The 10,478-nt window shown below is 36.3% G+C and overlaps 2 protein-coding genes across 6 annotated transcripts; one reads left to right on the top strand and one right to left on the bottom strand.

Moving 5' to 3' along the window:
* Window positions 1-2,212, top strand: LOC109005930 (histidine-containing phosphotransfer protein 1). Of its 3 annotated transcripts, none has more exons than XM_018985027.2 (7): window positions 1-121; window positions 322-401; window positions 596-726; window positions 890-958; window positions 1,415-1,486; window positions 1,610-1,682; window positions 1,833-2,212. In XM_018985027.2, exons 2-7 carry the CDS (start codon window positions 342-344, stop codon window positions 1,890-1,892), a joined length of 465 nt encoding a protein of 154 aa, XP_018840572.1. In that variant the 5' UTR covers window positions 1-121; window positions 322-341; the 3' UTR covers window positions 1,893-2,212. The 3 variants fall into 3 exon arrangements, with proteins under 3 accessions (XP_018840572.1, XP_018840573.1, XP_035539316.1); XM_035683423.1 differs by having other exon boundaries at window positions 41-152; XM_018985028.2 differs by having other exon boundaries at window positions 30-401.
* A 765-nt stretch (window positions 2,213-2,977) lies between these two features.
* LOC109005929 (uncharacterized protein C1683.06c-like) lies at window positions 2,978-10,124 on the bottom strand. 3 transcript variants are annotated; one of them, XM_018985024.2, is made up of 13 exons: window positions 9,865-10,117; window positions 9,523-9,736; window positions 8,914-9,093; window positions 8,644-8,754; window positions 7,967-8,302; window positions 7,591-7,767; window positions 7,026-7,310; window positions 6,678-6,800; window positions 6,269-6,466; window positions 5,909-6,162; window positions 5,600-5,804; window positions 3,771-4,076; window positions 2,978-3,594 (listed from the first exon to the last, which is right to left on the bottom strand). In XM_018985024.2, exons 2-13 carry the CDS (start codon window positions 9,706-9,708, stop codon window positions 3,304-3,306), a joined length of 2,652 nt encoding a protein of 883 aa, XP_018840569.1. In that variant the 5' UTR covers window positions 9,709-9,736; window positions 9,865-10,117; the 3' UTR covers window positions 2,978-3,303. The 3 variants fall into 3 exon arrangements, with proteins under 3 accessions (XP_018840569.1, XP_018840570.1, XP_018840571.1); XM_018985025.2 differs by lacking the exons at window positions 7,967-8,302; window positions 8,644-8,754; window positions 8,914-9,093; window positions 9,523-9,736; window positions 9,865-10,117 and having other exon boundaries at window positions 7,026-7,350; window positions 7,591-7,679; XM_018985026.2 differs by lacking the exons at window positions 2,978-3,594; window positions 3,771-4,076; window positions 5,600-5,804; ... (1 more) ...; window positions 6,269-6,466; window positions 6,678-6,800 and having other exon boundaries at window positions 7,238-7,350; window positions 9,865-10,124.
* Between the last annotated feature and the right edge of the window lie 354 nt (window positions 10,125-10,478).

Below are 10,478 nucleotides of genomic sequence, written 5' to 3'. Positions count from 1 at the left end.
GGCGGGCTTCATAAATAAAAGCTCATAAACGATGCGAAGGAAGGGAACAAGTGGTGGGGGCTGCGATTCTGTAAGAAAGCACTCGAAAGCAGAGCACAACACAAAAGAGGACTAGAAAAGGGTGGGTAGACAGACTGTACTAGCGCTTCAGGGTAGTTACATACCCAAAAGCTAGAAACCTTTGGATTCTGCTCAGCGTGATAAATTCTCAAATCCCTTTCAAGCATTTATATACTCTTTGATTGAGTAGTAATTCCTTAAGATCAGCAATATTTAAGCCACAGTCTTTATTGGGTCACCGAGTGTTGTGTGTCTGTGTAGAGAGGAGCAAAGGCAAAGGCATGGAGTTGGGTCAGATGCAGGGACGGTTGGCTGAGTACACAAGGTCCTTGTATATGGAGGTAAACCAGAGAAAATTTTTAAACTTATGAGCAAATCTTTATGGGTTTGTGGTTTTTGCTTTGTTTTGATGGTCTGATATGTCTGATCTGTTGGGTTGTATTTGGCTTTCAAATTTTTTTTTTTTTTTTTTTTAATTTCGTTCTCTACGCGTTGGTTCTGATTTTTTGGGGCTTGGTTTTGTTGGTGAGTGAAGGGGATCTTGGATGCTCAGTTTTTACAGCTTCAGCAACTTCAAGACGAGAGCAACCCAGACTTCGTTGTTGAAGTTGTGTCTCTTTTCTTTGAAGATTCTGAGAAGCTACTCAATGATATCGCCAGAGCTCTGTGAGGATTCAAGCTCTCTCTCTCTCTCTCTCTCTCTCTCTCTCTCTCCATCGTCTTTTATTTCCATTTTCGCTGGGATTGTTTGTTTTTTATACTTTTGAGTTGAGCAAAAAAGTTTATTTCTTCGGTTCTGGGGTTTTCCTTTACATTGTTCTTTGTTCAGGGATCAGCAAAGTGTAGATTTCAAAAGGGTTGATGCACATGTTCACCAGTTGAAGGGAAGCAGTGCCAGGTACACAAATTTCTTTATTTTGTTCACCGTTTTCTTTGTTAGTTTTTGTTTTTTGCTGTTTGATTTAAGGGGGGGGGAACCGGAAAAAGGAGGAGGAGAATGAAAACGAAAAATAAACAAGAAAACAACCACCTCTTCCCCGTACGAACCCATGAAATAAAAAGTCATGCTTGGTCTCTGTACTTTTCAAATAATTTGTTCCTACCAAAGTAATAATACTCTTTTATGTTTTTCTCCAACTTTGTATGAGCCCCATGAATTAAAAGTTGAATCTCACCAGAAACTTTATCATTTCAAAACTTAAAAGTTCTGGCACGATAGTTAAAAATGAAAAGAAAAACAAAGAGAGTACCGTATCGGCCGTGGAGAACTTTTTTTTTTTTTCAAGTAGAACCTTTATTTTCTTCCTTCTAATCATCTTTTACTAAAAGAAGAGTTCGGTTTCGTGCATATCAGCGTGGGTGCACAGAGAGTCAAAGATGCCTGTGTTGCTTTCCGCAACTGCTGTGAGGAACAGAACGTTGAAGGGTGAGTCATTATTATACCCTACCTCCCATAAATATAGCTTTTGTTTTTCCTTCATCGTCAATTGAATCTAAAATTTGTAAGATGCAAGACATTTTTGTAACAAAGAGGAACGTCGGATTGCAGGTGCCTGAGATGTCTGCAACAAGTAAAACAAGAGCACTACCTTGTGAAGAACAAGCTTGAGACCCTATTCAGGGTGAGTAGAATGGGAATTGCTTTAAAGATTACTGATTATTGCAAACTATCAATTTTTTTTTTTATATACCCTCTTGTTTGAATGAATGATTATTGTTTGCTATATACATCTATTTCATTGTTTTTGCAAAAATAATGTTGATGATTGCAGCTTGAGCAACAGATTGTGGCAGCAGGTGGGTCAGTTCCCATGGCAGAAATGACTTTCTAACGCTACCAAATTGCTGGGGGCTGCAAAGTATAATTGGGGGCTTTGTTGTAGAATAGCGTTTATATCAGTTCATGTGAACAAGTACTTGATCTGTTGCTTTCATGGTTCTCTTTAACTACTGGCCTAATGCTTGTATGAATGAAAAGAGAGCTAGCTTTCCATCTGGTGCCATTTCTCATTATGAAACTGGGAGATCAATTTTGTGTTTCTCTTTAATTCAATGTGTTATCGTTTTTTACTGAATATGATGTTTGTTTGTAAAGCACGCTGTCTAATTATTTGAAGTTCTGATGTAAATGCAAATGCATGCCTTCCCAGCATTTTCATTTTGCTGTGAAATACAACTTCTGACAAAGGGTTTTTTTTTTTTTGGGCTGTGAAAAGGAAGGAAAAAAAAAATCTATTTGAAAGGTTCTTCTGGATGCACTTAACAATACTACTAACGTGAAAATCTTGCATATCAGTTAGCAAATCTTGCCTTTTGGCTTGTAAATTTTTCTTCTTTTTTTCTTTGAAGGCGTACCTCTTCTTCTTGTCGTTTTGTCTATGATCCATATCGTCATTAGTTGGCATAAAGAGGAGAGGATGATGGAAACATTTAAATTGGTATAATAAATTCAAATGGACAGCCAAATACCATTTTAAATTAGAGGGACTCGGGAATACGAATCCATTTCCAAAGATATGATTCTTTGAAGTCAATCGTGACATTGGAGCTGTCGCTCTCTATGGCTACATAGAGTGGACAGGAACGTGGAAGTTGGCGGTAGAATGGGATACGCTTTCTTTCCTTCCCGTCTATTGTTTAACAGAAAGTATCAGCAAGATTCAGGAAAAGTCCATTCACAATCCAATCCAATCGTTGTCTTTTGTTGAAAATCATCCTCGTTTGCTTTTTGGGTGCTTGGCAGAGGTGCAAATAATTGCTGTTTGGTGGCTGAGAAAGAACCGAGGAAATGGAGAGAATTAAAAGTACAGAAAATTCCATCGTAAGAAGAGAAAATTTTCCTAGAAGGTTGTCGAGTCCCGACTCCCATTTTCCAGGAATGTGAGGAAGGCAGACCATGATTCTAAAAGAGTAGGCATCCCAACTAACATTTTGAAATTTTATTGTTGATCATCTGTGTGGTTACAAAAGAATGTGATGGAAAACGAATTGAAAACTAAAGACAATGAACAACTGTGAATGTTGCTTTGTGTGTTGTTTCCTACACTGTGTTTTGCTGTCACTGAACTAAACTAAAAAGCATAATGACAGGTTTGGTTCCTACATGAAACATGTTCTTATAAAATTTCTGTGTGAAGAACATCAGCAATACAGATGAACTGCTGTATATCCAAGGAGGAACAAAAAATCAAATCCTTATTGTCAAAGAATATTTAACCCTTTTTGCCTCGAGGAAATCCCAGGTTATTTAGCTGGTGTCCTCCACATTCTTTTCTGGTCATCAAAACTTCCCATCACAGCAGACTGCTCTGTATTTACCAGCTGTTTTGCAAACAGATGATAGTATGCTTTAAGGTTAATATGTTCCAATATTTTGACCGGTTTTCCATGTTTTTCATCAATAACAGTTTGTCCGTCTTTGGATTCGACACCTTCAGCAACGACTTTGATGTGCTTCACTAGCAAAGTTGGCTTCAGAGGGGAGTGATTACTGGCCAGCGCTACTGCACCAAGGACTTCCCCGGAGAATGTCCCCTGCACAACACTAACCATTCAGTGCTAATAGCTAAAGCAGAAGAAACATCAGGTACCAAGACAACAAAATGAAAGGGATCAAAAGCCTTTCATCAAAGAAAAGTTATATTTCTAAACACGATGCAGAAGACACATCCTTTATACTGCTGACATAGCAGTAACGTGAAGAACTTTACCATATGCTGATATCTAAGGTGGCTTTGTTGCAAGCGGTATAGCCTTGTCAGCAATCGCCGGGCGAACTTAGCTTCAGGTGTCATTTTTGTGTCCTGAAACCTTTTCAAGATCCTTGGAAATGAACCAACTTTACGCTGGATGCCAAGTGGAATGAGTGTGATGTTAAGTTCCGAATCAAAGACTGTCTTTGCAGCCAAAGGGTCGAGAAACATGTTGAATTCTGCATATTCATTGGATGGAACCGAGAACACATTTCCTTTGTCTTTACTTTTGTGGCTGAGGTGTCCTCCAACTATATATACATCCTGCGGCCAGATTTGAGATCGGTTGATGTTGTTAATATCATATGCAAATTCTCCATAATTTTAACTTAATCATACATAATGTCAAAGCAAATTTTAAGCTATATATATATATATATATATATTGTCATCATCAAGTTCAGCAATAACAACCGCTAGCACTTTTCAGAACGGCATGGTTCACCAAGAAACCTAAGAAAGGATAACATGCAAAATGAGTCATTAGATTTCACTAATTTGTAGAGATTTTCGTTAAATTTCTCCTGTTGTTTTTTTTTTTTATTAATTTAAAATTAAGTGCTTCCGTCCAACCCCTTATATAATATTCATTTATATGCGTACCAATCACAAGTCGACATGTGGCATAAAAAGCCACACTATGCAAGGTGATTGGGAGCTACCAAATCAGCCCTAGGAGCAAGGATCCTCCTTTGCTTTTTTTTTTTTTTTTTCGAAGATTTTAACCAACCACATTTGTTCACATATATTTTAATCTTTTATTTTTGTTTGTATTCTTATTTTAGTAATATTTAGTTTTTAATTTGTACGTATTTTTTAAGAAACAATTAGTTAATTTTGTCGTTTTGATTGTAGTTATTCAAGTTTTCATTTTTAAGTTTTTTTTTTTTTTTTTTTTGTGTTTTAATTTCTTTCTGGATTTTTAAACACTTTTGGATTTTTAAACTAATTTTTATAATAATTTTTAACGAGATTAGTAATGTGATATTTTTGTGTAAGTTACAGACTTTGATTGACATTGTTCCTGAACACTCGATGCCAATAAAAAAAACAAATTGTAAAATTTGATTGATTGACAAGTGACATCAATTTCACATGGCATTAGCATATGGGAAATTGGGTGAGTTTGGTTACCAAACTCATCTCAACTCATCATTATAACTTTTTCAAATCTCAATACAAAATATAATAAATAATTTAACCTTTTCAAATCTCAAAATAATAATAATATTAAAAAATAATATTCTAACAATATTTTATCATCTCAACTCAATTCAACTCAACTCACTTCAACATCCAAACACAACCTAAATTCTAAAGGAAGTTAGATAAAATAACTTAGTTGTAAATTTTCAAAAAATTCAAGGATTAATACTAAGAAATTGAAAACCAAGGAAACCTTTTACAAACAAATGACGAAGATTCAGGGATTGATTTTTTATTTAATCCGAGATCTAAAATTATAGTGTAATAAGTTTTGAGTATTGCTATTCATAAGCCCATACACCACACATCAAAATTTTTTTATTTTTTTAAAATTTTTTTAAAGTTTTTTTTTATTTTATTATTCTTAAAACAATTGAATTATTCTACTCATAATCTATATACCACACATTTGATAAGAGAATCAAATTAAATAAATCATAAAAAGGTTGGTGTGTGGTGTACGAGGCTTAGAAATAGAATTTTTCATAAGTTTTTAGAGGTAACTACTTTAATCATGAATTCCTCTAATTCCCTCTTAAATTTGTGATCAGACAGATTAGCAAGTAAATAAATCCACTTACCTGAATAAGAGAGGTGGTATTTTTCTCTGATAGTATGATTTTGGCAAGATTAGTCAGGGGTCCATTGGTGAGTATAGTAATCTTAGATCCTGTGTCAAGTGTTTCCACCACGGACTTCCAAACTTCCAACGCCAGTGGTTGCCTGAGCTCAGGGTGATCGGTGTCCCGAGGAGCGTTATACTTAACGGAGTTCTCAGCCGTGTATCTGTAGATATAGCGGTCAAAACATCAGAAAAATAATGAAATGATAATGGTTAAAAAGATGATGAATAGCGTTACTCTATAGAAAATAGAGTAAACTTTCAGTACCTTCTAGGACTTCTTGGCAAACTACGAGCAAGACCATAGAGAGTGTCGGAGTCAAGAAATCCACCACTACCATGTGGGATGGCCTTGGCATATTTGCAGTCTCCAACAGCTGAAAAGGTAGGATTGGACTGGTTCATTGCAAATACATCTCCAAGACCAACTTGAATGTCATCACGCCCCATCATATGAAGTAAATCATAAACCACATCTATTGTAGCTGCATTTGCCCAACCAGTTGGGCTTACTATTATTGCCTGCAGAATGAAACAACCAAGGCAATGCATATAAGAATTTCTGTTGCTTTTTAGAATTGGGAGACAACCAAAAAGCTAATCATCATAAATAAAAAGAGCAATCTACCTTGAGGTAGATTACTTCCACAGGTACTTTCAGGAGGTAAAACAGAGCTAGAAAATCTCCTGCACTCATATCCATGTCAAAAACAACTGGTTTCCCAAGTGTTTTAGAACCAAAATCTGGTTTGTAAAGAACTTCTTTGTAATAAGGAAATTGTGTCGTAAAATTAAATCTCCCGGTATGTTGACGACGATTTAGAGCCTGCAAGAAAGTGTGTTATAATTCTGTTCATATATACATTGTAGCAAGGAGGTAAGACAGCATTGAACAGAACATGAAAATACTCCAAGTAGGCATCAACTGTGCATGCAAGTTGCGCATGTTTGTGTTTTGTGCACGTTTGAATCATGTGTAAAACAATAATGTTAATGAAAAATATTCAAGAATATAAGAAGAGAAAAGATGAACCTACATCCAAGAAACTTATGAAAAACTCTCTGTCTAGGGAGCTGTTCTTGTTCTGGTTGGGTTTGGCTTTTGTAGCAACTAGCACACGCACTGCATCCGGACCAGTTGTTTCTGCTGTATAACCATCCTAATATAGTGTTGCAATAGATAGCACATGCACATTTGAACAACACAAAATGTAAGCCGGAGCAACATTATTGATTCAGTACACTGCTGACATGGCAAGATTTGATTTGAAAAGATCATTAATTTTAAAATTTTCTTATAGATCAAATCTTGACATGTCAGCAGAAATGGAAAGAATCTAGAAGTTGTCTATTATGTAGTGTTTCAAGACTGAACAAGTTAATACCTGGCATTTTCCCTTCCCATTCTTCACAATGCAGAATGGATCTCGAAGTCCAGTCTGAACATGACCACTATGTATTCCACCTTTCTTTAATCCAAATTTTGGAATTATGCGGCCGTCGAAGAATGGATTGGAACCATCAGAAGCCCCATAAGGTTTGTTGGAAGTAACTACAGTTACATTCATATACTCCATTTCAGCAAATTCATTTAGCCCATCATCTCTGTGAGAGTTAAGCGTGATTGAAGTTGCCACACCAGATGTAAAGGAGTCCCACATAAAATAGCTCTGCAAACAATCAAATTGTGGCAGATTATCTTACTTGCTCCTGAAAAAGATGCAAATGTGAGTGTTTTTTTTTTTAATAAGAGATGCAAATAAGACTTTGTAACTTCTTAAGTTTGTATGTAATCACATAATAGGAGATTAAAGTAAGGTCATAATGACAAGCAAGAAAATTATATTTGCAAGCTTGTGCGAAAGACACACCCTTTGCATTGCTAATATGGGAGGATTTGATTAGTAAGAGGAAAAACTTTTATTCTTTTCTTGCAGTAGAACGACTTACAGTATAGAATTGGTCGTCAAACCATGTATCACGAGTTATCTTCAATGACTGGAAGCAGTATTGCGCCTCATATGTATTCAGACTCTTCTCAAATGTGTCAAAGAAGTTCTTACTAATTGGGATAGTGTTCGTTGCATCCAGCGGAACGAGGGTGATAGGAATACCGGAATGAAAAACCTGAATGAAAAGGAATCATTGTCAAATGCAACTGACTTTTAGCTTCAAGACACGAGTTGTGTCTATCTCTTTACAGAATTGGGAAATGGTAAGGTATTGGAGAGAATCTCTATTCTTAATCTATCAAGAAAACCATTTTATACTTTTCTGAGACAGAATCATCTGCCATGACAAGCATCCTAGGAAGGAACTGCATTACCTGGTATGCAGCAAAAGGATCTCCAAACACATTGAACTCTGCATAAGGATTACTAGTATAATCAGTGAACAAATTGCCATGGTTACCACACTGCTGAGGCACGCAAGATAAGCTGGCATTTTGTGGGCAACAACCAGTCGGGTTCTTTGACCTCACACCACCACCCATGACATAAATGTGCTCGATGTTTTTCTTTAAATGTGGGTTGTTCATAAGGAAAATAGCCATATTCGTATGTGCTCCTATGACAAACACAGTTACGGGGCCCTCTGATATTTTATCTATCATCACTTGCTGAGCAGTTGGCTGTCGAAGAGGAGTATACTTCCTTCTCCCCTGAATACATCAAATATTATGTTAGCCAAACGACATGAAAATCAAGAAACAAGACAATCATTATGGGAAAAGCATTATCTGGTAAGCTTGAAGTGAGTTGATAGTATAACATGGCCAAGACAATCAATTCTAGCTGCTATAAAAACCGAAAAATGAATTGAGTACTTCAGCTAATATAGTGTACCTTAATTTCTAAAGACCACTGTCAACTTATAGAGGCAAGAAGTCCATGGAATCGTTATGGGAAGTAATCAACATGTTATAATTTATGGCGAATTGGACCAACAAGAACAAGGAACAAAGATTTCATTCCAGATTGCAATTACTGTGCAAGTTCATACCTGAGGTAGGAAAGCTTTCCGGATTCCATAGTTGGCATTAATATCTAGTCGCCCTCCTTGGCCTACAGGAATAGCTTGTCTATATCTACAATGCCCTCCAGTTGTGATTCCCTGATATGTTAAACACAGATTAGAACCATTCACATAACAAATAGTGTACAATTAGATCATTAATAAGTGGACTCAGTATGGATTTTAGACTGGGATTTAGAACATTGAACTATATAGCAAGCCATTTAGTCGAAATGATTCTCAGAAACTTCTTCACACCTGTTCAATAATAGGAAGATACCCTCCAACATCAGGGAGAATTGTACCATCTTCTAGTATCCCACCCTCACCTCCTACTCCAACAGCAATGTCATCACGGCCCATCATGTAAAGAATGTCATAGATTTGATTCACAGCATGCCCAGCATCAGTCCATGCATTTGTGTTGATAGTGACTCCCTGCAGCATGTTTATTCAATAATCACTATCTGCTGTACTAGTCATAAACATTTCTCGGGGCGTTTAACACACATTTTACACCGCTAACATGTCATAAATCACCTTGGAAATATAATATTTTGGAACTAAAATGCTGGACTACTGAATTTCTGGAAGGAACAGTCTACCAAGACTTGGTTCATCAACATCAAAAAGAAAGTATGAACTGCAACATCCACCAAAGCAATCTAACAAAAAAATTCCGCGTCTTCAAAACTACAGATATAATCAAGATTCTAAAGCACTGACTCGTATTGCTAGAAAAAAATCAATTAGAATTCAAAATTAGAAATTAACATTAAAGTCGTTCATAAGTTTTGGATCACCATTAGAAAATGGCAGAAATTCAGTCACTTGATGTCACATAAAAAAGATTTAACATGAACTCACCTCCACCTCAAACTCTGATCTGTTTTGCTTCAAGAGGTACAAGAGAGCAAAGAAATCATCGGTATCGACATCTGTATCCAACAGAATTCGATGTGTACGACCCTTCACAGTATACAGATTATCTCCAACAGCTCCTATGATCAATAACACTATAACCCAGAAATTCCTCTGCAGCAACATTCTCATGGCTTCAATCACAACCCAGAATCCACTTCTACAAAAAATATCAAACGTTGCTTCTTATTTCACCAGAACAAAACACAGAGCAAATCGTTAAGGAAAACATACAACATAATATCAAGCACAAGAGCATGAAGAATTAGAAAAGTTGCAGAAACTTACAGAGGTGGTTCGGAGAGGGAGACGAGGAGTTGGACAGTATTAAGTACTAGTTGAAATGAAGAGGATATCCAGACCGGCAGCACGTGAGGGGGGCGCAAGAACCGCCGGTTAGGGATGAGAAAAGACAAAAGGGATGCCAAGTTTACGTCTTCATTGGCAGAACCAGCAAGATTCTTGGACTTTTGGCTTTTGAGAGAGCAGAGAGAAAGAGTACAACTCCAGTTTATGTTTATCTTTCTTTTTTCCTCCTTTTTACTATCACTATTATTATTATTTCTTGAACTTTCTCCTCCTCCTTTATTGATTTGAAGGTAATGACAGCAATGGCGAGAAAAAAAGGTTATTTCTTCAACCGGCATACGGGTCAGATATGATTTCTACAGATTTTAGATACAAATGCACGAAATTATTGCATTTATTTTGGGATTTTAAAAGAAAAATATCATGGTGGCTCGTTAACGATTAAACATGAGGCCAAGAAAATACTACATGAATCTACCTTTAACAGTTTTTTTTGTTTTTTTTTATTGAAATTTTCTCCCATTCACTGACTGAATTGGATGGTATTTTTTCCCATTAATAGGATGAACTAATTCGGAATGAAAAAGACACAA

The sequence above is a fragment of the Juglans regia genome, chromosome 12 (assembly GCF_001411555.2).
Source record: "Juglans regia cultivar Chandler chromosome 12, Walnut 2.0, whole genome shotgun sequence".
Classification (NCBI taxonomy): domain Eukaryota; kingdom Viridiplantae; phylum Streptophyta; class Magnoliopsida; order Fagales; family Juglandaceae; genus Juglans; species Juglans regia.
The sequence above is the reverse complement of the archived record's forward strand: the minus strand, read 5'-3'. Positions and strand labels throughout refer to the sequence as shown.

Bases quoted from the DNA above. Each gene is read 5' to 3' on its own strand.
- LOC109005930 (XM_018985027.2), top strand. From the start codon at position 342: ATGGAGTTGGGTCAGATGCAGGGACGGTTGGCTGAGTACACAAGGTCC. The intron at 402-595 runs GTAAACCAGAGA...TGGTGAGTGAAG, and splicing joins CAAGGTCCTTGTATATGGAG to GGGATCTTGGATGCTCAGTT. The intron at 727-889 runs GTGAGGATTCAA...TTCTTTGTTCAG, and splicing joins AATGATATCGCCAGAGCTCT to GGATCAGCAAAGTGTAGATT.
- LOC109005929 (XM_018985024.2), bottom strand. From the start codon at position 9,708: ATGAGAATGTTGCTGCAGAGGAATTTCTGGGTTATAGTGTTATTGATC. The intron at 7,311-7,590 runs GTAAGTCGTTCT...GATTGTTTGCAG, and splicing joins TTGACGACCAATTCTATACT to AGCTATTTTATGTGGGACTC. The intron at 6,467-6,677 runs GTAGGTTCATCT...ACTTTCTTGCAG, and splicing joins TTTTCATAAGTTTCTTGGAT to GCTCTAAATCGTCGTCAACA.